The sequence below is a fragment of the Saccopteryx leptura genome, chromosome 2 (assembly GCF_036850995.1).
Source record: "Saccopteryx leptura isolate mSacLep1 chromosome 2, mSacLep1_pri_phased_curated, whole genome shotgun sequence".
Taxonomy (NCBI): Eukaryota; Metazoa; Chordata; class Mammalia; order Chiroptera; family Emballonuridae; genus Saccopteryx; species Saccopteryx leptura.
The window spans coordinates 154536798-154563062 of NC_089504.1; the positions used below are offsets into that span (position 1 = coordinate 154536798).

The 26265-nt window shown below is 41.2% G+C and overlaps 1 protein-coding gene across 1 annotated transcript in view; it reads left to right on the top strand.

The window, feature by feature from the left end:
* Nucleotides 1–26265, top strand: part of TPH2 (tryptophan hydroxylase 2) — a 128500-nt gene that overhangs the window by 23081 nt on the left and 79154 nt on the right. The window contains exons 6-7 of the mRNA XM_066365807.1: nt 10569–10765; nt 14370–14505. Of these exons, the coding sequence (XP_066221904.1) occupies nt 10569–10765; nt 14370–14505 (333 nt within the window). The remainder of the gene's footprint in view (nt 1–10568; nt 10766–14369; nt 14506–26265) is intronic.

Genomic DNA, 26265 nt, shown 5'->3' on the forward strand with positions numbered 1-26265 from the left:
GAGAAGTTATGCTTTCTTCACAGGGAAAAAGAACTAAACTGAGGGGGGTTGCAGGTTTTTATTCTTAATGACATTTTCTTCTAAGGTTTCATTGGCAGATGTGGTCACCTTGGTGAATCGTGGGCTCTATTGTGTTGTGGGACCAAGCTTTAATTTTTTATCTTCTCTGTCTTTCTGAGAAGAGGCATCTTAGAAGGCAAATATGTTTTCTTCCCGACTGAGCTAATTTTATCCCATTTCATTATCCTCCATTGATTTGCTTTCCCAGGTTTTGAATGAAACAGAGATATATGTGGCTGTTTGGGTACTTTGTGACACCTACGTAAACACCAGTTGTTGATACTTTAATTTCTCTGAAATGGAGCGGTAAATTGAAAAGTAGAACAAAACCAAATATTTGTAGTACTGGGGTCATTTCCCAGATGACTAGAACAGTTTCTAAGGAAGATCACATTAAGGATTTTCAGAATGCCTTTTTTTGTGTGTGTGTGTCGAATCTCAGTATCTTTCTCTGCCCAAGAGGCCACACCCTTACTTTCTTAAAAAACAAAATCTGCATAGTAACATCCATTTGACATACGTGGGATTAATCAAGTTGAAAAGAAGTGCAACAAAATTAAATGACTTGGGTTTTTAAAAAGTTACTCTCCTCTATACAGAATTCTCAATGTATATGAAATGCACTGTTCTTGTAAGTATTTAAAAGACATGAGGCTTTATGGAAGAATCATTTTCATGCCAAATGTTCCCAGTAGCTGAAGTTCAGCTCAATGGTGAAAAGGGAGGGAGCCTGAGAGTCGCACAGAAAAACAAAAGAGAAAATTGATTTGGGAAAGGTTTCTCCTTTTCATTTTTGGGGCTTGGTGGTTTTTTTTTAGATGTGCCTGAAAGCCTCAGTAGGATGCTGTCTGATTATAGTGTGGCCCCACCGCTGTGAGAAACATTAACGCAGTCAGGCTGGGTATTTATTACTGACAAGGCCAGGAGTTGCACCAAATTCTAACGTGTTTCATAGGGAACGAGGTATGAGTATTTTTTACTGTAAAATGATTTCCACGAACATGAAAGATTAAAATTACTTCCACAAGTCCTGTCCAAGAGGTGAATGGATTTATATGAAAGAGAGCTGCTTTGTCATCTCTAGACCTATTCTGGGCCCTGCAGGAAACTAATAAAATTTTATTCATTTCTATACACCCAGAGGAAGAAAACCAACTCTACTGAGCACCTATTAGGTACTAGGCATTGGGAACAGAGGCCAAACACAAAGCAGGATACGTATTAGGTACTCAGTATCTTGCAGTGAGGTGTATTGGTTAAAAGTGGGATCTCTAGAGCTAGCTTTCCTAAATTTGAGTCCCCACGCTGTCACTTACTAGCTGATTGATCATTACAGCATAGTAATTGAAGATTACTATGTTTATAAGTCTGTTTCCACAACCATAAAATGGGGATAAAAACAGTCATTTAATCACCCTAGAAGGTGAGCAGCATGACAGAATCAATGTCATGCAGTATTATATTATCATTGTTGTTATAGTAAAATGGGTGAACGAATGAGTGGATGGTATTATTAGGGCCCTGAACTGTAGGGTAACTGAACTCCCTCGTTCATCCCTGGAAGAAGTGGGGGCCCAGCTGTCACCAACATTATATCCCTCTTGGTCAAGATGCCAGACGTATGGGATTGAAAGTGGGCTCTAGCAGACTCTAGCCTGGGTCTCTTCATCCCAGTGGCTGAGATTTTTGACGGCTATAGAATTTGAACGCTTTTCTGGATTGCCCTCTTTGAGTTCCACTTCCTTGTGTATGTTGAGCACGCACAAGTCAATGGATATTAGACCCATTGTTATTACTGTTGATATTTAATTGCATGGTAGTTTTGGCAGAAGAAAAGCATTCCTCTTGAATGTGAAGAGGGCTTTCTGCAAGGTAAGAAAATGGTGGGAAGCCCTATCCTGGGGCACAGGATAAATAAAAACAAATAATTTCCAGGAGTTAAGTCTCCTCTTTCCCTGAGGCTCTCTGGCTGCAGTAGTTTATTTTCATTATGTCTCTTATAAAGGCAGCACCATTATCAACAATGGGAACAAAAACTCACGTTTTTGCTTTTTACCATCAGGAAGTTCCTTAGGGCCCATAGACTCATTTAGGAAAATTCATGTGCACAAAACTCATTTGCAAAAGCAAATAAAATATGTGATCACAAATGCTCTTTACCTGACTGGCCTAGGGGACCAGCTGAAAATGAGTCCTATGTCTTGATGTTTACTTGCATAACTTAGAAGATGCAGGCTGCCCAGTCTCCCCCGCAAACAAACCCTTTTTGGGCCATTTTATGTCAGACTACTTGAATGATCTGAAATCTTGGTGTAACTCAGTTGGTTGTTAAGTCACTGTAGTGTAGTGACCTGTCAGTTTCCTTTTTGAAAAATTACATTCAATTGTCATACCCCATGGCTTTGAAAATATCTTTGAAAATTCATTCATTAGGATGTCCAGCCAAGGAACCATGCCTGTGTGTAGTCGAAGTCTGGCTGTTACGTCCTTTTGGATTATCTCTGCTGCTTTCTTTCCTGGTAAAAATTTTGGCTACAAGTGTGATGGGTGACAGTGCCTAGGGCATCTTGAGTTGAGATAATTAGAAAAAAAGAACCCCTTACCTGTAAACTATGTAACACATAAGGACAAATGAAGCTGCCAGAAAACTTCCTCAAACCGCCAAGGCTTCCAGTTGTTTTCCCGTAGCAATGAAAACACATGACGCAGGGGTGAGGTAAAGGGATATACGTCTTCCAGACGGTCTGATATATCATTACAGTTTTCCCCAAGCCTGAAATTTGTGGCTTGTTATGGCCTGATTGGTTGATTTACTTAATCAACAAACATTATTTACTGAATAGCTATGTATTCCAGGTTCTGCTCTGGTTGGCAGAGATATAAAAATAAACAAAGAAAACAAAAAAATTCCTGCCTTCAAGGAGTATATATTGTAAGGAGGGAATAGATTTAGCAGAGTGATATTTTTAGAAATTTTACTTCTTCTCTTTTTCTTGGGCATTACAGATAGTATCTCATTATAAACTTATTGAGTACCCTCTATGGCAGGGGTCCCCAAACTTTTTACACAGGGGGCCAGTTCACTGTCCCTCAGACCGTTGGAGGGCCGGACTATAAAAAAAAAAAACTATGAACAAATCCCTATGCACACTGCACATATCTTATTTTAAAGTAAAAAAACAAAACGGGAACAAATACAATATTTAAAATAAAGAACAAGTAAATTTAAATCAACAAACTGACCAATATTTCAATGGGAACTATGCTCTTCTCACTGACCACCAATGAAAGAGGTGCCCCTTCCGGAAGTGCGGCCCTCAGGGGGCCGCATGTGGCCCGCGGGCCATAGTTTGGGGACCCTTGCTCTATGGTATGATTTCTGAAAGGTGATTTTATCAAATGTAGGAAGCTTAGAATTTTTTCATAGACTTTTAGAAATCAATAGAAAAAAATGGCATTTGCTTTTGGTGTAACCATAATGGAATCCATACACCCCACTTAAGATATCTATCTATCTATCTATCTATCTATCTATCTATCTATCTATCTATCATCTATCTATCATCTATCTACATATCTTAAAATATAATATACTTATAAATATATAATATAATATATATTATATATAAATTTATATATTATAGATATATAGATTTTTTTCCCTGGCTTGTAGTGGCCATAGTTTTTTTCCAGCCTCAGGGACATAAGCCATCTTCCTGTTGAACACTCACTGACTATAGGCTCTGCTGTGGAGATGCCTGGCTTCAGGCGCTACTATTTTGTGATGGTGGTACAAGCCAGAAGAGTGCTGGGTGACATATGGTCACCGGCTATAGTAACAGTCGTGAAGACTGACTGACATTTTGCATGCTGTTATGGCACCTCAGTTGTAAGAAGTGTCACAAGTGCTTGGTAACAATGAATAGAAAATTTTATAAATGATAAATATTTCTTTCAAAAAAATTAAATTAGGTTAAAATCAGGATTAGACTGTAATAATGTTAGAATAATGTCAATTTTAGTGTCCTATACTCTTTTTTCCCCTTGGATAGGAGGAAAGAGGGTGAACTGCAGAGAGCTCTTTCAGTGGTGGGAGTCAAATAATTTAACAACCTGTTCTCTGCCCTAAGGACCATTTTAAGTATAGAAAAATGATATACCAAAAGGTAGTTTATTGTTTCATGCATTTAGTACTTAAATAAGAACAATAAGAGGAGTACACAAAACTATATTATAAGAGTTTTAAAATATTAATGAAAAAATATTAAATCATACTGACAAAAAACAATAAAACTATTATTTAAGATATTTCCTTATTGCTTCTTGATTGGCATCCTCACTTGCAATTTTTTTCACCTATGGATGGAATGAACATTACTACAGGTGCTTAGAATATGCTGTTGCACAGATGAACGTTAAAAAAGAGTAAGGAAAGTAAATTTGTGATTTCCACATTGGGCGGCTGCCCAGGCACCCACCCTAGAGAGAACCATGATTACAAGTGCCATTTTAACAACCAGTTTGCTGAACTCAACAAAAAGTTAGGTATCAGTTCTGCCAAACTGGTGCGAACCAGCTGAATCCGGCTGCTGAGCTCCTTGGGAATTGTGCAGAATTCAGGGCGTGCATGAGGAGTGCAGCACGCACATCTCCTAATTCAAGAAGAAACAAAGGTAGAGACCTCCAGCTTTCATGTCCCCATAATCTTTCTTTAAAGGCTCTAACCAGACCCTTAGAGTAGCTGCTAATTACTAATGGAATTTTACATTCACCTCTTCTCATTTCCCTGCTGCCTAGAAATGTCAATCAAGAGAGAAATGTCTACCACGGGGAAGGAGAGACAAGATGAGGCAGAGATGAGAGGGGTAGTCTATTTCAGGCAGATGAACAGTTCTTGAATAAGTGAGGCATCTCCTGCTGCTAGAAACACGAAAAGAAAGAAATAGAAAATGAGTTCATTCCTAACTATTTCTATCAGATTCACCCATCCCCTTAACCAATTCACTGTTTACCTTCCGCTCTGTTTAGTCCTTGCCACCGAGGAAATCCAACTGTTTTCAAAGAACACAATCTATGTGGTATTTCAGCTAGTCTGATGATCTCAATGTAAATATTATCAATTGCAGCCTGTCACATATTCCTCCACTGAGTAAGTGAATTGCTTCTCGACTTGAGTGTCTTTAAAGATAACACAAGCAGAGAAGCTGCCATCTCACACCAGCAATTCCAGCAGCAAGGACTCCAAGAGGCAGCCAGACATACCACCATAATCAAATATTTTCCAATCCCCCCAAACTAAAAAGAAAAATGTATAAGAAAAATAACTTGCTGTTGAACCTGCTACAGAAAAAGATCAAACAAACAGTTAAATAAAATGAAAGCATTCATCTGGCTATAGAAAAAACTCCCAGCAGTTCCGCCTCAGTGGGGTACAAGTCCCTGGATTTCAGTGTTCAGAATGTATCTGTTGAACAACTTTGCTCTAACAAGCTCAGGACTTACACAGAATAACATCTGTACCTGCCCCCAATTAGGTTTGTCTATGCACTTTCTACTCTCTCTCTCTGCACGGACAAGACAGGTTTTTCAGAATCACCCCCCTGCCTCTAGGAAGAGTGGGATTTAACCTCACAGGCAGAAGGATGCTTCCCACAGCCTTCAGTATTTTCAAAGAAAGTTCTCCGTCATCTCTGAGTAACATAGTGCACCAGGGAGTTTTCCCCATTGTCAAGCCCATCCCTACCGTGACCAGTTTAGTCCTTTCCCTAGTTCATCTTCACTGAGCACTGGTTCCCTATTGTGTTTGTGAAGGCTTTGCATTGGGGGGCAGAATCTGCAGTGAATGGAAACCACTGAAAGTGACATCTGTGTTTCTCCAGTGAATTAGGAATCTGTGAATAACAATTTTGGCACTGGTTGAGAATTCCGGATCTCGCCTAATTCCATTTCAATGAAGGAACTCCCTGGCGATCTAATGATAACGTTTGCATATAGTTAGTGTGTTGAAGAGTCTCATTTTGTTGGGGTTTACACCTGCATAAAACGGTTTCCTTTTCCTTACTCATTGCATTCAATGGTATTGTGTTGAATCCTACTTTCCTGCTGGGAAGCAAGTTCCTTAGCAACTTCTAATTTCTGTCATTTTTAATTATTAGTATAGTCTCATTTGGGTATTTAAGACCTAGTCTCGTTCATTTAGAAAAAGATTAATATCAAACTTCATTCAACCTGTGTCCCCTCTCCCCTCAGTTATTTGTGGTGTGTGTGTGTGTGCTCACTCTGGCTCTGAGACGCCTTGTCTTTCTTCTTCTAGAAACCAGTTCCCCTGGAGTTAGGGCTAAGAGGAGGGCGGGGGAGGTTGAGGGGTTTTTACAGGATTGTTAGAACATCACAGATGGGCAGGCCTCAGGCCACACACACTGTGGTTCTTTCTGGTGGGGCGGTCTCTGTAGAAACGGTCCCTATAAAGTGTTATGTATAGTTTTCTTGGGGCAAGGCCATTCCCTCCAGCCCACCCTTGCAGATACGTGCCCAGCCCCCCCCCCCCCCCCCCCCCGGCCTTGTCGGTGGTCACATGCACAGCTCTTCTCTGGAGCATGCATAACTTGGGCATTCCTCACACACCTGCACTTCAGTGCTTCTTTAGCAGGGGTGCCGGGAACTCCCCAAGAATAGAGCCAACAGGCGGGGTGGGGTTTCCCGTCCTTCCTCCCAGGTGCACCACATTGGATCCCATGGAAATCTGTAGATTTTGTTGGGTGTCAGGTTCCACGTTTACATGAACTCAATTTTCAGATGACACATGGGAAGGATCCCTTCTCCTCCCACAGCATGTCATCCTCCTAGGCTTCCAGACCCACTCCTAGGACTGTCTCACTACTGTTCCTCTCTGCTGGTGGCATCAGGAACAGCCTGTGCTCCTGACACTCAGCGGAGTCCAGCTGGAAAATGTGATGCCAGACCCCACCTCTCTGGGGCGTCTGCAGTCCTTGTAAATGGTTCTCGTGATGCAGCCTGCCCTCTTCACTTAGGGAAGTGGAAGTCCTGCCCTTCCCCTCAACGCCTGGCCTCCCCGCAATCCTGTGCATTCCATGTTCCCGGTTAGACTGGTGCACCGGTGGGGACTGGGGTGGGCAGGGTGGTTTGAGAGGACTTTGTTGGTGGTAGGGCCATTTCTGATGCCTCTTAACAAGCCTTGCAGGGAGATGGTTGGCTCTGACTGTTGGAGGCTTTCTCTAGAATGAAGAATAATTAAGTGACTTTAGTTTGGACAGAAGAGTGTTTTAAGACACTGAAGTCTATGCATTATAATATTTATCCACAGATAGATGCTATAATGATATATCTTAGACACTTAAAAAAATCATGACACTGCTCTGTCATCTTTTCATATACAATTCACAGAGCCCCATGAACTTAAAGTATGAAGAAGTATAATAAATTCTGATTTTCTCCATGACTACAAATGCCAAACTTCCAAGTTTAGGAAAACAGAATACACAGGTGCTTTTGCACTCCTTGTTCTGTCAGGGAACCCAGAACTGCGTCCCAGGCTTACTGAGAAGGTTAAAGGAGTGATTAAATATGAAAGTATCTACAAAATTACATGATCTACAGATATATGCCAGCATCCTGATTACATGTAATTGTACATGGGATTTTTTGCATACAAACATACATACCTATAAACCTTATTTTAGTTTGGTATGTGAACATCAGCTGGTGTCTGGAATGCACCTTTTATTTTATTAGTATATACTAGTTAATTAAGATGACAGCTAGTCTTGAGCCAGACTTGACTTACTGAATGTTAAACCTAGCACTATGACATTAGGCAATAGCTTGATCTCCCTGAGTCTCAATTTCCTCACCTGTAAGTGGAGATAATAATAGTGTCTACCTCATGGAGTTGTTGTGGGAATCAAATGGGTTAGTTCATATTAAAACACTTAATCTTAACAAGGTGTCTGGCACCATAACCAGCTGTCAAAGATGAACTATTATTATATATACCTGTCATAACCATATAGAAAAATGGAAAATTTGTTATCTTTTTTCATATTTTGAATATTTTAAATAGCAATCAAATGGGTAACACTAGCCTTTATTTTGTGGTGAAGCTGGTGTTTAAATATTTACCTTAAAGGTTCTTTGGGGGGTGAGGGTTAGAGCAGTATGAGAAATCTCTTAATATGATTGGAATCAGACTTACCCGATCAGGGTAGCAGCACTATATTCTGCGTCAACCATTCATTCAAAACAGCAGGCTAATTATTAATAGTTACTCAGGCAGGACAAATGAGTGGAAACAGACGAGAACATACATGACCATCTGTGTTACCAAGATCTGTACACCTCTTTCTATTCTAACTCACATTTGCTTTCCAGAAGGAAAACATATATTTAGCTCCCTTTTGAAAGGCTGCATGTTTGCAGATTGGTATCAAAGGGAAAAGTTTGACCTAAGGATTCTTTTCAAATGGCTTCTCAATATTTCATTTATTGTTTCAGCCTCATCGCTTTCCTACCTTCCCTCTGTGCACAACCCTGATTAGCTTTATTGGCTTACCCGACTCAAATTGATTTCGTCGAATTTTCTGGACCATTTATATATTTATTTCCTTATGTCCTTTCTGTTTTTATCTGTCCATTTCAAGCTTTCATTCTACATGCATCACAGATGCTAAGTCTTAGCAGTCTTGATCTTCTCAGCAAATATTCATCAGGTTGTAATTTTTTTATTTGTTATCAACACACAAATTTAAACAATGTAATCTTGTTTTTTGGTTTGTATAAGCCTTCCTTTTGTTACTAAGAAAAAGCAAGTGTTAATTTCTGGTTTTTCCTTCCCTGTGTTATTCCCTCATCCTTCATGTACTGAAGTTAATTAAGAAAATAAATTGGGGCAGTGGGAACCATATTGGACCTGCACTTTAAACAGGAAGTACTTTGGCAAGAGTACAAGTCTGTACAGGGTTGGGGGCGGGGCTCAGTTTGCTATCCTGCTCTTGCTGTTGTCCTCCTTCCTGGCTTTGCTATGAGGGTCAGGGTGGTCCCAGCTTGTGGAAGGCATCTCGCCGCTTCCCTGAGCGGCAGTGGCTGCCCTTGCACAGGCTCCTGTGGTGGCTGCCACTAAAGGCTGGTTATGTAGACTGCTGGGACAGAATTCTTAGTTTTATGAGTATACATTTGGACTTCCATATGTTGTGTGCATATTTTCTGGGGCAGAATTTCTGATGAGTGGCCAGGGTAAGCAGTAGGGGATGTGGCAGGTGGCTGCTGAGCATGTCTTGGGAGGTTTTCTCAAACCCTAATTTCATTCTCCATCTAGATATTATGATCAGAGGCTAAATTCAGATTCTGGTCCCACAAGGAATAGTGTAGTTTGTGAGTTCATGTTAGCGTTCCCCTCCATCTCCTGGCCCAGGCTGCATCGGGAGCTACGCTCCCTGCTCGCAGCTGCGTTTCTTCCTCTCCTGTTTTTCCGTCTGGGAGCTTGTAGATCACACTCAGCCCACAAGGCTCAGCTTAAGTTGTACCTTCTCCAGGAAGTTCTCCTTGACCACTCAAGCCACCTCTCAATAGTCTAAACCAGGCATCAGCACACTGCTGCTGACAGGCCAGATCTAGCCCAGCGCCTGTTTTTATAAATAAAATTTTATTAGAACATATAGCTATGTACCTAAAATGAATACAAAATAATGTTGAATGTAAACTGTAATTGAAACATAAAATAGAAAAATATAGATAATTTTTAAATAAAACATATAGCAGCATTCATTTTTTTTTTTTTAATTTTGTCTGTGGCTGCCCTCAAGATCCACAGGGAGAGCTGAGGAACAGTGACAGAGACTGTGTGGCTCACGAGCCTAAAGTACTTACTTTCTGGACCTTTGCAGAAAAAGTTTGCTGACTACTCTTCTCAACAGAGAGGGCTTAATGTGTGCACCTCTCAGCATGATGTCTAATAAATGCTCCTATTTTGAAGTTTGCAAAACTCTCAGTTTTAAATTTAGCATAGTCTTTTAGTATTATCCCAGACATTTGCTCACTGAACAAATAATCTTAAAATTACACTTGGAGATTGGGGTGAGTTCCCCAGAAGAAACAGCAAGCAATTTTATTTTCAAGAGGCAACATTTATTTTTACTGTTGTTGTCGGTGATTGCAGATAAAGCTCTCAGAGCTTAGCTTTGTATCTAAACCAGTTCCTTCCAACCCAGAACTCTTCCTTGCTATGGGTCTCGGTGTAAGAACATACATCCTCTCAAATTTCCATATGGATGTATGAATATGGACTTAAACCATTTATATGAACATCTGAACACACACACAATTTTGGAAGGTTAGTATTTACTATAAAAAATAATACTGTACTAGGGGGATACCCTTAGACACTCAGGTGTCCCACGTTGTAAGAATCTGACTTGCGCTAGGTATGAAGGTAAAAATATACTTCACTTAGTGACTCAGAGCCAGATTCATTCATTTGTCTTCTTTCCTGCCAGCGGTCAGCCCATCCCCAGGGTGGAGTACACTGAGGAAGAGACGAAAACTTGGGGCGTTGTATTCCGGGAGCTCTCCAAACTCTACCCCACTCATGCTTGCCGGGAGTACTTGAAAAACTTCCCTCTGCTGGCTAAATGCTGTGGCTACAGAGAGGACAATGTGCCTCAACTTGAAGATGTGTCCATGTTTCTGAAAGGTAAGACTTCATACAGGCTTATGTCCTAGTCGGCATCCTCATTTGCCTTCGAAGTATATGCATCTCCTCCTCTGAGTCTGACCCGCCTGCCTCCCTCTTACAAGGACCCTTGTAATGATATCAGCCCCAGATGGATAACCCAGGATCACCTCTCTGCCACAAGATCCTGAACTTTATCACACTGGCCAAGTCCATTTTGGCACATAAAGAAACATGTTCAGGCTCAGGGGATTAGGACATAGACATCTTTTTGAGGGCTATTATTCAGCTCATACTATGACTCCAACTATTGCCACTTCTAGCTTTGTGACCCATTGTGAACCTGTCCTTTTCTTCTCATTCCAATGCCACCACCCAAATTGAGGTCCCTATCATTTTATAACCTTGACACCTGTATCTCTTCCCCTCTACTTTCCTGTCCCTTGCTTCTACATAGAGCTCCCTGGCGTCTCTGCTTAGAAGGTATTAGTGCCTCTCTCTCTCTGTTTGTTAAGTGAGAGGCAGGGAGGCAGAGAAGCAGGGAGGCAGAGAGACAGAATCCCACATGCGCTCCGGCCAGGATCCACCCAGCAAGCCCACTAGGGGGCGATGCTCTGCCCATTCTGGGGCCACTGCTCCATTGCTTGGAAAGGAACTATTTCAGTGCCTGAGGCGAGGCCATGGAGCCATCCTTAGTGCTCGGGACTAAATTGCTCAAACCATTCAAGCCATGGCTGTGGGAAGAGAAGAGAGAGAGAAAAATAGACAGAGAAAGAGAGAAAGGAGATAGGGAGGGGTGGAGAAGCAGATGGTCGCTTCTCCTGTGTGCCCTGACCGGGAATCTAACTGGGGACTTCCACACTCCAGGTCAATGCTCTACCACTGAGCCAACTGGCCAGTGCCTCTCTTTTGTTTTTATTGGGGTTGGCAAATATTTTTTTTATCTGTAAAAGGCCAGATAGTAAGTATTTTAGGCTTTGTAGGGCAAGAGGCAAAATTGAGGCTATTATGTAGGTACTTATATAACCATTTAAATGTGACTATTAAAGAATGTAACAACTATGCTTACTTAGCTCATGGGGTGTACAAAAATAGGCAGCGAACTGGATTTGGACTACACGTCATAGTTTGCAGATCTCTAGTTGATATTACCAAGTTTGGAACTGCTCAGCGTCAATTCAAGGCCGTGACTCAGCTCTCCAAGTTTGTCTCTCCTGGGACAGTGCTGCACAGCCCTCTGTTCTAGCTGTAGGCTCTCTGCAACTTTGCTTACACTCGGCGCCTTGCTAGACACCTATTCTTCAAGACTCAGAGCAAATGGTCCCTCCTCTATGAATCCTGATTGTAACAGCCATTAGGACCTCTCCCACTCTGCTTTCATTCTAGAGCATGTGTGGATCAGGAGAGAGACCGGCGTGGTCTGACTGCCTGTGCACTGAGAACCACACCTAGCACGAAGGGAGGGTGAACATTATCCACAGTGTTTGTTACCGAGGGTGAGAAATAGAGAATCAGCACCTATTTACACAATGCCTGATGTTATTGCTTAACTAGATTATCCTTTCCGTAATAGCCCTGCCTCTCACACGTCCCTTTTTGTTTCCACAGTTATATGCGTATTATACATTTACCATGGGCTCGATTGCTCGTACTGTATATGGGGATTGCTTTTTACTTCATTGTTTCTCAAACCCCAGTAATTAGAATACCATCTCATGATTTTTGCCATGTCTGTCTCCCACCTGAATGTATTTATTATGAGTGGTGGTATGAGATAGCATGGATTCAGGATGAGTCTGTGTTCTGCCAGCCCCTAGCTATGTGACCTTAGAGGAGTTACCTTAACCTCTCTGTGCCTGTTTCTTCTCTGCCGATGAAGATAATACTTTGATCTATCTTACAAGAGGCTGGGAGGGGAAACTAACTGATAGAACTTAAAACCCTAACATTATTGCTTGACACACATTAGGCATAGCAGAGTCTTAGTTATTATTACTATTATTGTTGTTATTGTTTTTATTGCTGTTTTTACAACCCCCATTGAACTGGATACTGAGAGAGCAGTTTATGTCATTCATTGGCACAGAGCAAGCCTGATGTCAGTTTACTTTTCATTTCTTTCAATTGATTGACATTTAAAACACCTAATTTATTTAAAAAGGAAACTTTTAAAGCAATAGTATCTACAAATTCAAAGTTCTTGATGTGATGGATACATGTTTTAAAAATTTATATAAAAATAACATGTATAACTATTAAAACTGAGAATATTCCTGTGCACTGCCATTTATGTCTCACATGTGGGGCACACTGGTTTAACTGACTCAAAATAGAAAAAGAAGCAAATACACTTATCTTTTTGATATTCAAGGGGAAACAATCCAAAGCGAAAGCTTCGGAATTAGGGGTCTGAGGAGGCCTGGGGACATAGTTATTTCTATGTAGACAGCAGAAACTCCAGGGGGTCTTGTTATATAAGCTTAACTATTTGTTTGTTTGTTATAAACCATTTTTGACCATTCTAAGGTGCACTCCGAAGGAGGGGAGGTTTTCAGAATGGGAGCCTTCACTGGTGTCTGAGATGAGAGGAGCCCTCTTATAAATTTTTTTGGGCCTCCAGGAGAAGGAAGCAGTGGGTAGCCCTTAAACTGAGAACACAGATGATCCACCCACAGTCTAATGGACTTGGCAGTATAGAGCAGTTTCACAGATTTTATTACATTCTGCTTATTTTATTCCCACTTACTATAAAGCAATAAAGCTTGTAGCGCTTTAGTGTACCTTTTCAAATTGCAGTAATTAATGTGACTGTTGTCATAGTATCACAGAAAACAACAATACAGAATGAAGGAGCTAGGTGGTGCTGACAGTAGAAAGCTGGAATGGAAACTGATTCTGTGATGCTAGTGAAGAGAGCGCAGGAGCTCTGCTACCTGACCTCAGAGCCGAGAACAGGTCCCGACTTGGGGTGTCTTTTCCAAAGATCCCAGCTAATACGTGGTGAGCGGCAGGTTAGATTGTAATCCTCTTCTGTGCATTTAAACTTTCTTAGCCTAATCTGGCTTCTGTATTTAAATCCTTAAATATTTTTTCACCTTTTCTTCCATTTTCATAAATGTCTTGTTTCCCTGGAAACCATCATTGACAGTGTAGTTTAGTAATCAGAAGCCACAAGCATAATCATTAACAATACAGTTGACCCTTGAACAATGCAGGGGCCCCTGCACAGTCGAAACTCCGCACACAACTTGACTCGACAGTTGTCCCTTTCCATTCCCAGATTCAACTGACCGCAGATCAAAAATGCTGCTTTTGATCTGTGGTTGGGAAAACACTGCTGGGAATGTGAAAATAGTTTTTCTGATCCATAGTGAGTTGAATCTGTGAGTGTGAAACCTGCAGATAGGAAGGGCAGACTGTATTTATTGGAAAAAAAACCCATGTGTAAATGAACCTGGGCACTTCAAACCCATGTTGTTCAAGGATCAATTGTATATGTCATTCAATTGTCAAGAGTTTTAGGACCTTGATCACCTTGTTTTCTTATAAATAATAGGAAACCCTGCTTGAGCCCTCTAATCCTGTTGGCCTATTATTTAGTTGGCTCTTTCTGTTGCCTCTTTAGAAAGATCTGGCTTCACGGTGAGGCCGGTGGCTGGATACCTGAGTCCCCGGGACTTCCTGGCAGGGCTGGCCTACAGGGTGTTCCACTGCACCCAGTACATCCGGCACGGCTTGGACCCCCTGTACACCCCAGAACCGTGAGTACCCCCACTGAAAGCCTAGGCTGGGTGGCGACCTCCACGCTGTGAAGTGGTTAATGCTCGTTTTACTTGACAGTGGCCTAGGCCCTCTTTTCCTCTGGATTTCACCCTTCTAGCCCGTGAGAGGTGCAGCACTCACCTGGAGAAGGAAGGGCTCATTGAGAGGTCAGACTCCTCGGCTGGCTGTACGGGGCTCCCAATCTTCTTTCCCCAGCTTGTCTCTCTAACTTTATCCCAACAACAAACCATTCCTTTGGCCGGGCCGCTGAGGGCATTGCTCCTTAAGCCTTGTGCCCTTTCCAGAAAGCCGTGATCCCTACAGACTGAGGGGTGGGGGGAGGGCAATGCCACATGAAAAGGAGCAGGGCTCGCACTGGAATCCCAACAAGAGTAATTTCTGCGTTTCACGCTCAGCTCTCTTCAGCACATCTAACCCACCTAGCAACCCTATGGTGTAGGTGCTGTTTTTATCTCTGCTTTTACCGGTGAGGAGACTTAGGCACAGAGGCAAAGCGTTGACACCCGTGCCTCTTCCGTGGGGAGGCTCGTCTCACAGCCATGACACCTCTGTGACTAATGCTCTCTCCTTTGTCCTTCCTTCACTCTCACACTCTGAGCTCCGTGTTCTGCGTTCCCTGCCATCCTGGTTTCATGGACACTCCTCCAGCCCTTCCACCACCCCTCGATTCACACGGGGTGTATGATTCTTCTTTGGCTCTGTCAGCTTTCCTCAAGAGAGTTCATCTTTGGGTTTTTTAATCCTTTATCTTCTGGATGACGGGTGGGTCAAGAGTGCAGAGACAAGCAGGTATGATGCGGTACTGCTCTATCACGGCTGGGCCAGCGGGTAAGCAGTGAAACCCTTCTTGTTAATGTCTTGGCCTCATGACACATGGTGTTGTACAGTCTCTCGATATGAATCAGCCTGGGTTCTTTTCCTGAACTTACTGAATTTTTCATTGCCTTCAACATGGACACAAGTTTATCTTCTCTGGGAAACACGCTTTTGCTATCTTGTGCACAATCACTCCTTCTGCAGGGATTCTGTCATTTACTCTCCTTATTATCTCTATTATCCACGTGTGACATGTATTTTACCATGCTAGCTTTAATGTGCTAAACTGTGTCTTACACCTTCCCTGAAATCATAAACTACTTGTGTGCTGAGTGATACTTCATTTTGTGCTTTAAAAAAAATAAACATTTATTGGAAGATGACTATGTGCTTAGATTGTCTGGGAACAAGAAAAGGTCCTCCCTGCCCTTCTGGAAGAATGGGAGAGCCAACAGTTAGCATGATGTAATGCCGGTGGCTGAGGCCAGGCTGGTTCTCACTGAATTCGGGCAGATGGTAGAGAAACTGCAGAGCCGGAAAACATCAGGCCATACCCGTTTATTGGAGGCTCACAAAGACAGGAGAGCGAATAAACAAAGAAAAAGAGCTAATAAACAAAGGAAAACCTGCTTTTCGCAGTGAAGGGCAAGGGAGCAGGAAATCCGCACCTCACAGTGGCAGGAGAGCGATCTGGAGAATCGCTATGGAGGGATAGCACCGCAGCCTTACATAGACCACACACGGGGTGGTGCCATGCTCGCTCATGCACCAGTCAGGCAAGGAGCTTACAGCCAGTAAAGCAGTGAGCAAGCCTAACACAGCTGCTTCCCCACACATATAAATAAATAAATCAGTGATTTTTAACTTTTCTCATCTCCTGGCACACATAAACTAATTACTAAAATTTTGTGGCACACCAAAAAATACATGTTTTTGCAAATATGACAAAAAATAGGTATAATTTTGATTTGTTCAGTTGGCTTTTGTCTTTTTTTTTTTTTTTTTTTTTAATTTGACAATCTTAGGGAAAAGAGGTCAGTGCCCCCGACTAAATAGTCAGGTACTGCATGTTGTGAAAATTCTTGTGGCAATTGCTGGGATGAATAGATAATAAGACATCAGGCACAGGTGCCAGGATGTGTTGCACATGCCGTGAAGACAAAGCAGGTGAGGAGGTGAAGTGATGCGAGATGTGGTTTTGGGTTGAGTCATTAGGTCTCTACGTTTGAGTACAGACCAGCCTGTATCACGGGGAACACTCCAGATGGAGAGGAGGAGCAACAGCAGAGGGCCTGAGTCTGGGAGCCATCACTGGGTCTCTGCCCCCTGGGCTCCATTCCATTAAAGGCCTAACTCTAATCTTACTCTACATTGCTACCTATTTGTGATCACATGATTTATAATAGGAATACATATTTGATCTTCCTCCCCACTTCTAGTAGAGAGTTTCTAAAATCCTTGAAATTTCCTTGGTGAGAGAGCTAATGTTGTTTCTAGTTATATTAATGAGGTGGCTTTCGGAAAACCCTTAGGTCATCTAAGAAAGTGAGTGGTTGTCAGGGGAACCAACCCTGTGATTGGAAGGTTGGAACTGTCAGTCGCACCCTACTGACTCTGGGGAGTGAAGAGGGGTTGGAGGTCGACTCTGTTGTCAATGGCCAATGATTTAATAAGCTGTGTCTGTGTAATGAAGCTCCCACAAAACCCTAAAAGGATAGTGTTCCAAGAGCTTCTGGGAAGCTCCTCATCCCGTCTCACATACACTGGATTTGGGACTGGGGTACGTCTCTTCAACTGGATATTCATCTGTATTCTTTACCATATATATATAAATCAGTAATTTAGTAAGGAAAGTGTTTTTCTGAGTTCTGTGAGTTGCTTTAACAAGTTAATTGAACCTGAGGAGAGGGTTATGGAAATCTGTTAACAGCTGGTCAGTAACAATTGGGACTGAATGACTGGTGTCTGATCGTCTGGTGTCTGAGACCCAAGGCAGTGCTTGTAGTAACCTCCAACTCAAAGCACAGGTGATGACCTGGACTTGTGATAAGGGTCTGAAGTGGGTGGGGGAAGGTCCTCTCATAAGACTGAGCCCTTCACCTGTGGAATCTGATGCTATCTCTGGGTAGATAGTGTCAGACACCCAGCTGGTATCTGAGAATTGTTGGAATTGGGTCCAGAAAGCCAAAAGACCACTCTTCTTCAGGCCACTGGGGTTATCACTTTGCTTATGATGCTGTTTTACTTAAAATAATCTTGTGATTAATGGACTGTTCATCCATTATGGTCTGCATTGCGGGCAGAGACCCCTTGGAGGTTTAAGCAGTTAAGTAGCTGATGGCCAAGCGAGTGGGCAGAGATTGGAGCTGAGCCTACGAAGTCCCCCTCCCCCTTTTAAGTGGGCATGAGCCTCACTGACCAGGTGGGTCCCTGCAGAGCCACTACATTGTGTTTTAACTCCTCTCAGCTTCCCTGAAAGTGTTTTCAGGGTAAACAAAGGTTACTTATAGGACTCTGGACACTTGGAAAAGAAATGCTTCTTAGAGTGGAGTGAGAGCTCAAAGGGGTGTTGTCAGAGTTAGAAAGGCAATCTCTAAATCTAGCCCAGAGGGTTTACAAATGGTCCTGTTTACAAACAGTAGGCACTTAGTTAGTTCCCTTTGAATACCTGCCCTCCTGAGACCCGTGATAGCTTACCAATAGGTGTGCGGAGAGAGAGGGCAAAGAAATGAGATGTTAGCCACAGAGGTCTATAAAATTTTGGGATAATGTGTTACATTTTTCCCAAAGTACTTTCCGCTGATTCATTCAGCAAACATTTATGTGCAATGCTGGCAGGGAGGTGCAGTGGATTCAAAAATGAATGAATAAAATATAGCAGGCATTTTTAAAAGCAGCTCACATTCTGGCAGGGGAGATAGAAACATAAGTAATTATAAAAGAGCGTGGTGAGGACCATAACGGGCTGTGTACAAAGTCTTCAAGGAGCACAGGGAAGAGAGCAGTCCTGAAAGGCTTTTCACAGACATTGTAAACTGAGAGGGGGTCTAGGAAGGGGGACAGGAAATTATTTTTGGACAAGGTGGGGTGTGAAGGGAAGGGAAAACTTTCAAGTCAAGGAAACAGTAAATTCAAAGCTGTGGAGGCTCACAGGGAACGTGAATGATTGAGGCTTATCACACCAGAGCACCGGTTATGTATCAGGGATGAAATGTTAGTCCTCAGTGTAAATGGTCATTTGTCAACCTAGCACCATTGTGCTTAATTATGTAAGCAGTAGGGAGCTACCTAACTTTCTTAGGCCTGATTAGATAATCTAGTGTGAAGGATGACAGGGGGGTGGGGTGGGTGGGGGGGGGGTGGGGGGTGGGTGGGATGGGGGGGTGGGGGGGGACTAGGAAAGTGTGGAGAATAAACTGGATTGTAAAGCAGACAGGAAACTCACATTCCACTGCAGAATACAGTTTATAAGGTGTTGAACTAGGAGACATCAGTAGGACAGGACAAGAGGGCACCTGTGTGAAGAACATCATTGAGGTGGAATTAACAATAATTGGTGACTATAATGGTAGTGAGAAGAGAGGAGAGTCATCCATAAGGTTTTTGTTTGTTTTTCTTTAGGTTTTTTTTTTTATTAATTTTAATGGGTGTCATTGATAAATCAGGGTACATATGTTCAGAGAGAACATCTCCAGGTTATTTTGACATTTGATTATGCTGCATTCCCATCACCCAAAATCCAGTTGTCTTCTGTCATCTTCTAACTCAGCGGTTCTCAACCTGTGGGTCGCGACCCCGGCGGGGGTCGAACGACCAAAACACAGGGGTCACCTAAAGCCATTGGAAATACATATTTGAGAACCGCATTTCTACTTGGTTTTCTTTGTGCCCTCCCCTCCCTCAACCCCCTCCCTCTCCTAACCCCACCCCATAACCCCCACACTCCTGTCCATGTCTCTGAGTCTCATTTTTATGTCCCTTCTATGTATGTATTCATATAGTTCTTAGTTTTTTTCTGATTTACTTATTTCACTCCATATAATGTTATCAAGGTCCATCCATGTTATTGTAAATGATCCGATGTCATCATTTCTTATGACTGAGTAGTATTCCATAGTATATATGTACCAAAGCTTTTTAATCCACTCGTCCTCTGACGGACACTTGGGCTGTTTCCAGACCTTTGCTATTGTGAACAATGCTGCCACAAACATGCGGGTGCATTTCTCCTTTTCGAGCCGTTCTATGGTGACCTTGGGGTATATTCCTAAAAGTGGGATAGCTGGGTCAAAAGGCAGTTCGATTTTCAATTTTTTGAGAAATCTCCATACTGTTTTCCACAGTGGCTGCACCAGTCTGCATTCCCACCAGCAGTGCAGTAGGGTTCCCTTTTCTCCACATCCTCGCCAACACTTATTCTGTGTTGTTTTGTTGATGAGCGCCATTCTGGCTGGTGTGAGGTGATATCTCATTGTGGTTTTAATTTGCATTTCTCTAATGATTAGTAATGTTGAGCATTTTTTCATATGCCTCTTGGCCATCTGTATGTCCTATTTGGAGAAGTGTCTATTCATCTCTTTTGCCCATTTTTGGATTGGACTGTTTGTCTTCCTGGTGCTGAGATTTACAAGTTCTTTATAAATTTTGGTTATTAACCCCTTATCAGACGTATTGTCAAATATGTTCTCCCATTGTGTAGTTTGTCTTTTTATTCTGTTCTTGTTGTCTTTAGCTGTGCAAAAGCTTTTTACATTGATATAGTCCCATTTGTTTATCCTGTCTTTTATTTCACTTCCCTGTGGAGATAAATCAGCAAATATATTGCTCCCAGAGATGTCGGATAGCTTACTGCCTATGTTTTCTTCTAAGATGCTTATGGTTTCACGGCCTACATTTAAGTCTTTTATCCATTTTGAATTTATTTTTGTGAGTGGTGTAAGCTGGTGATCTAGTTTCATTTTTTTGCAGGTAGCTGTCCAATTTTCCCAACACCATTTGTTAAGAGGCTGTCTTTACTCCATTGTATTTCCTTACCTCCTTTGTCAAATATCAGTTGTCCATAGAACTGTGGGTTTATTTCTGGGTTCTCTGTTTCGTTCCATTGATCTATATGTCTGTTCTTATGCCAGTACCAGGCTGTTTTGAGTACAATGGCCTTGTAGTATAACTTGATATTGGGAAATGTGATACCTCCCACTTTATTCTTCTTTTTTAAGATTGCTGAGGCTATTCGTGTTCTCTTTTGGTTCCATATAAATTTTTGGAATATGTGGTCTATATCTTTGAAGTATGTCATTGGTATTTTAATTGGTATTGCATTGAATTTATAGATTGCTTTGGGTAAAATAGACATTTTAATGATGTTTATTCTTCCTAACCATGAGCACGGTATATGCTTCCACTTGTTTGTATCTTCCTTGATTTCTTTTATCAATGCTTTGTAATTTTCCGAGTACAAGTCTTTAGTCTCCTTGGTTAAGTTTACTCCTAGGTACTTTATTTTTTTGGTTGTAATTGTGAAGGGGATTGTTTCCTTAATTTCTTTTTCTGACTGTTCATTTTTGGTGTATAAAAATGCCTCTGATTTCTGAGTATTGATTTTATATCCTGCCACTTTGCTGAATTCATTTATCAGGTCCAGTAGCTTTTTGACTGAGACTTTAGGGTTTCCTATATACAATATCATATCATCTGCAAATAATGATAGTTTTACTTCTTCTTTTCCAACTTGAATGCCTTTTATTTCTTCTTCTTGTCTGATTGCTGTGGCTAGGACTTCCAGAACTATGTTAAATAAGAGTGGTGAAAGGGGGCACCCCCGCCTTGTTCCTGATCTTAAGGGTATTGCTTTTAATTTTTGCCCATTGAGCATGATGTTGGCTGTGGGTTTCTCATAGATGGCTTTTTATCATGTTGAGGTATGTTCCCTGTTTTCCCACTTTGCTGAGAGTTTTGATCATGAATGGGTGCTGGATTTTATCAAATGCTTTTTCTGCATCTATTGAAATTATCATATGGTTTTTCTCCTTCTTTTTGTTTATATTATGAATCACATTGATTGATTTACGAATATTGTACCATCCTTGCCTCCCCAGAATAAATCCCACTTGATCATGGTGTATGATTTTTTCCATATATTGTTGGATCCGGTTTGCTAATATTTTGTTGAGGATTTTAGCATCTATATTCATCAGAGATATTGGCCTATAATTTTCTTTTTTTGTGTTGTCTTTGCCTGGTTTCGGAATCAGAATTATGCTCGCCTCATAAAAGGAGCTTGGAAGTCTTTCTTCCTCTTGAATTTTTTGAAATAATTTGAGAAGGATAGGAGTTAGTTCTTCTTTGACTATTTGGTAGAATTCCATTGTGAAGCCATTGGGCCCCAGACTTTTCTTTGTTGGGAGTTTTTTGATAACTGTTTCGATCTCATTTGTTGTAATCAGTCTGTTTAGGTTTTCTGATTCTTCCAGATTGATTTTTGGAAGATTGTATGTTTCAAGGAATTTGTCCATTTCATCTAGGTTGTCTAGTTTTTTGGCATACAGTTCTTCATAGTATTTTCTTACAATATTTTGTATTTCTGTTGTGTCAGTTGTTATTTCACCTCTCTCATTTCTAATTTTATTTATTTGAGTCCTCTCTCTTTTTTTCTTGGTGAGTCTAGTTAAAGGTTCATTGATCTTGTTTACCTTTTCAAAGAACCAGCTCCTAGTTTTATTGATCCTCTGTATTGTTTCTTTAGCCTCTATGTCATTTATTTCTGCTCTGACCTTTATTATTTCCTTCCTTCTACTACATTTGGGCTTTACTTGCTGTTCTTTTTCTAATTCTTTTAGATGCAGGGTTAAGTTGTTTATTTGAGCTTTTTCTAGCTTCTTAAAGTGTGCCTGTAGTGCTATGAACTTCCCTCTTAATACTGCTTTTGCTGTGTCCCATAAATTTTGAGTTGTTGTATGCTCATTGTCATTCATTTCTAGGAATTTTTTTATTTCTTCTTTGATCTCATTCTTAATCCATTTGTTATTTAACAACCTGCTATTTAGTTTCCATGTGTTTGAGACTTTTTGAGCTTTTCTGTTGTGGTTCATTTCTAGTTTCATGCCATTGTGATCGGAGAAAGTGCTTGATATGATTTCAGTCTTTTTAAATTTGTTGAGAGCACTTTTGTGCCCTAACATGTGGTCTATCCTAGAGAATGTACCATGAGCACTTGAAAAGAATGTATATTCTGCTGCTTTAGGGTGGAAGGTTCTGAAGATATCTATTAAATCAAGTTGATCTAGTGTTTCCAATAAGTCTGCTGTTTCTTTGTTAATTTTCTTTCTTGAGGGTTTATCTAGTGATGTTAGTGGGGTATTGAAATCCCCTACTATTATAGTATTGCTGTTGATCTTGCCCTTTAAATCCATCAAAGTCTGCTTTATATATTTGGGTGCTCCTATATTAGGTGCATAGATATTTATAATAGTTATATCTTCCTGTTGGATTACTCCCTTTATCATTATGTAGTGGCCTTTTTTTATCTCTTACTATATCCTTTGTTTTAAAGTCCAATTTGTCTGATATAAGTATTGCTACCCCAGCTTTTTTTTCATTTCCATTTGCATGAAATGTTTTTTTCCATCCTTTTACCTTCAATCTATGTGTATCTTTTGTTCTAAGGTGTGTCTCTTGTAGACAGCATATGTATGGGTCCTGTTTTCTTATCCACGCAGCTACCCTATGTCTTTTGATTGGATCATTTAATCCATTTATGTTTAAGGTTATTATTGATATGAAGTTGTTTATTGTCATTTTGTTCTTTAAAGGTGTATTCCTTTTTTGCTATATTCTTTTCCCACTTTAATCTGTTTACAACAGGCCCCTTAACATTTCCTGCAGCATTGGTTTGGTTGTAATGAATTCCTTGAGTTGTTTTTTGTCTGGGAAGCTTTTTATTTCTCCTTCGATTTTAAATGATAGCCTTGCTGGATAAAGTAGTCTTGGTTGTAGGTTCTTGTTCTGCATTACTTTGAATATTTCTTGCCATTCCCTTCTGGCCTCCAGTGTTTCTGTTGAGAAGTCGGATGTCATCCTTATGGGGGCTCTTTTGTAGGTGATAACTTTTTTTTTCTCTTGCAGCTTTTTAATATTTTCTCTTTATCACTTAGCTTTGGTATTTTAATTATGATGTGTCTTGGTGTAGGTTTCTTTGGGTTTCTCTTTAATAGAGTCCTCTGTGCTTCTTGGACTTGTGAGAGTTTCTCTTGCATTAATTTAGGGAAGTTTTCAGCTATGATATGATTGAACAAAATCTCTATCCCTTGTTCTTTTTCTTCTTCTTCAGGAATCCCTATGATGTGGATGTTATTTCTCTTCATGTTGTCACAGAGCTCTCTAAGGGTTTCCTCTGACTTTTTGATTCTCTTTTCTCTTTTCTTCTCTGCTTTCATGCCTTCATTCCAGTTGTCCTCTAACTTGCTGATTCAGTCCTCAGCTCTATCTATCCTCTTTTTAATTCCTTCCATTGTGGTCTTTATTTCTGATATTGTATTTGTCATCTCCGACTGATTCTTTTTTATACTTGCTATTTCTTTATTTAGGTGTTCATAATGACCATCCATTGTTGTTCTAAGATCCCTAAGCATCCTTACAATCATTATTTTGAACTCCGCATCTGGAAGTTTGATTATTTCCATATCACTCACTTCATCTTTTGAAGGTGTCTATTGTGGTTTCATTTGGATTGCACTTCTTTGTTTTTTCATTGTCTATTTTTGGGTTTTTTATCTGTAGAGTTGGTTGAGTGTAGGCTTGGTGTTGTGTGCCTCCAGTTTTCAGTTATTTCTAGGTCTTCTTGGGTTGGTATCAGCTGTTATCTGTAATCTACTTTCATATTTGGGCAGCTTTGAAGTCTTGATTTGTTTGTTTTCTTAACAGGTGATAATCTTGTTAATGATCTCAGCAGGGGGCTTCCTTGAAACTGTATCCAGGAATGTGGTGGGTGTAACCTGAGACTCTGAAGGCCTCTTTAGCCAATTAATCTCTTTGGGGGCAGGGTGTTTTCTCAGCCTCAGTAGGGGGAGGTGTATCTCAGATCTCCATGGAGACCTGAGTTACTGCCCCTCCTCCCCACTTCTTGTTTTCAGCTGTGTCTTGTTGCGCTGATTGGAGCTAGATAGATGTCCGGAGATCTCTGATCCGGAAGCAATTCAGCTCTGTTTTGTGAAAGTTTCAGTCCCTCCCCCAGCTATGGCCACCTCCAGCATGGATGAGTCAGCTTTTTTAGTTTGTCTCCTGCATTCCTAGCCCCTCACTGTCTGTCCCTCTCCCTGTCCTTTCCACTTGGGAGATAAGCTGGTCTTTTCAACACACCTTGCTCTCTGGTCGCCAGGCAAGTGGCTGTGAGCAGTAGTTTCTGCCCTTTTCCCTTGTGTGAGATCCCCTCTGGGCTCTCAGCCTCACCCCCCCTCCGTTCCTGTAAGCAGGGGAGATTCAGGCGCTTCCTACCAGGTTTGTTGTGGCTTCTTCTTTGCTCCTTGGTTTTTGAGAGCTGTTCTTGTAGTTCAGAGTTGGTTTTTCATGCTGATTTTTCCTAAATTGATTTGTATTCCAGTTTGGTGTTGAGAGCTGGGCATCTGTGCATCTGCCTACTCCGCTGCCATCTTTTTTTATCCCTCTCACCATAGTTTTGAGTGTTTTTCTTTTCCTTGACTCCTATTTTGATAGAAACAACAGGAGACTAAGTCAGAGGATGGGCTGTTTTTACAGGTTTTTAAAAGATTGTATTATTTTATTTTTTTTAATGAGAGAGAGAGAGAGAGGAAGAGAAAGAGCAAGAGAGCAAGATAATGGGACAGACAGATAGGAAGGGAGAGAGATGAGAAGCATCAATTCTTCATTGTGGCTCCTTATTTGTCTATTGATTGCTTCTCATATGTGCCTTGACCAGTGCAAAAGGTGGGGGCTCACGCTGAAACAGTGACCCTTTGCTCAAGGGAGCAACCTAGGGCTCAAGTCAGTGACCTTGGGATTCAAGATAGTGTCTTTAGGCTCAAGCCAGTGACCATGGGGTCATGTCTATGATCCCATGCTCAAGCTGGCGACCCTGTGCTTAAACTGCTGACCTCCAGGTTTTAAATCAGGTCCTCAGCATCCCAGGTCAACGCTATCCACTGAGCAACCACTAGTCAAGCTCCTTTTGTGTTTTTTTATTGGTGGGTTTGATATCATTCTTTATAAATACTATTTTATGAATAAGTAACATATGTACATGATTCAGAAGTCGAAGCTACGAAGGGGTATATACTGTGAACACTGACTTCCTTTCTTTCCTCTATACTCATGACACCTACTTCATCCTCCTTAGAGGCAACCGCTGCTCCCTGTTTCCAGCATATCCTTCCAGAAACACACTGTGCAGACAAAGTTCTCAGCAAAGTTCTCTTTAATCCTTATGTGTTGCCAAATCCTGAGTTCCTCACCAACCACCTAGTTGGAATCTATGGGGCACTATACTGGGAGTGCATTTCCTGCCCAAGCACTTCCACAGGCATTGTCTTTGTAATGAAATCTCATTTCCTCAACTGGAAACTAACCAGAGGGCAGATTCTCCAATTCTGTGAAGTTTGACTTGGCTACTGTGTTCAGTGCTTGTACTCTGCTTCCAAATAACTGCCTTCAATTGCTGAACTGTTGCACTGGAGGAGTGCTGAGGAGACAAAGCCAATCCCTGAAGACAGCAGGTAGAAACGAGCATGAAAGGAACAAAGAAACAGTATCTGAAAAAAGAATTTTATTTTCCTTTTCACTTCAGGTAGAATGTATTTTGATGTCACAGCTTTCAACACACATTGAGTTTAATACATGTCTTTGGTTTCCTTTTGTATATTACATTTTGAGACTGGATTCTCTCAACCTGGCCAGATCATGGGGACTTCAAT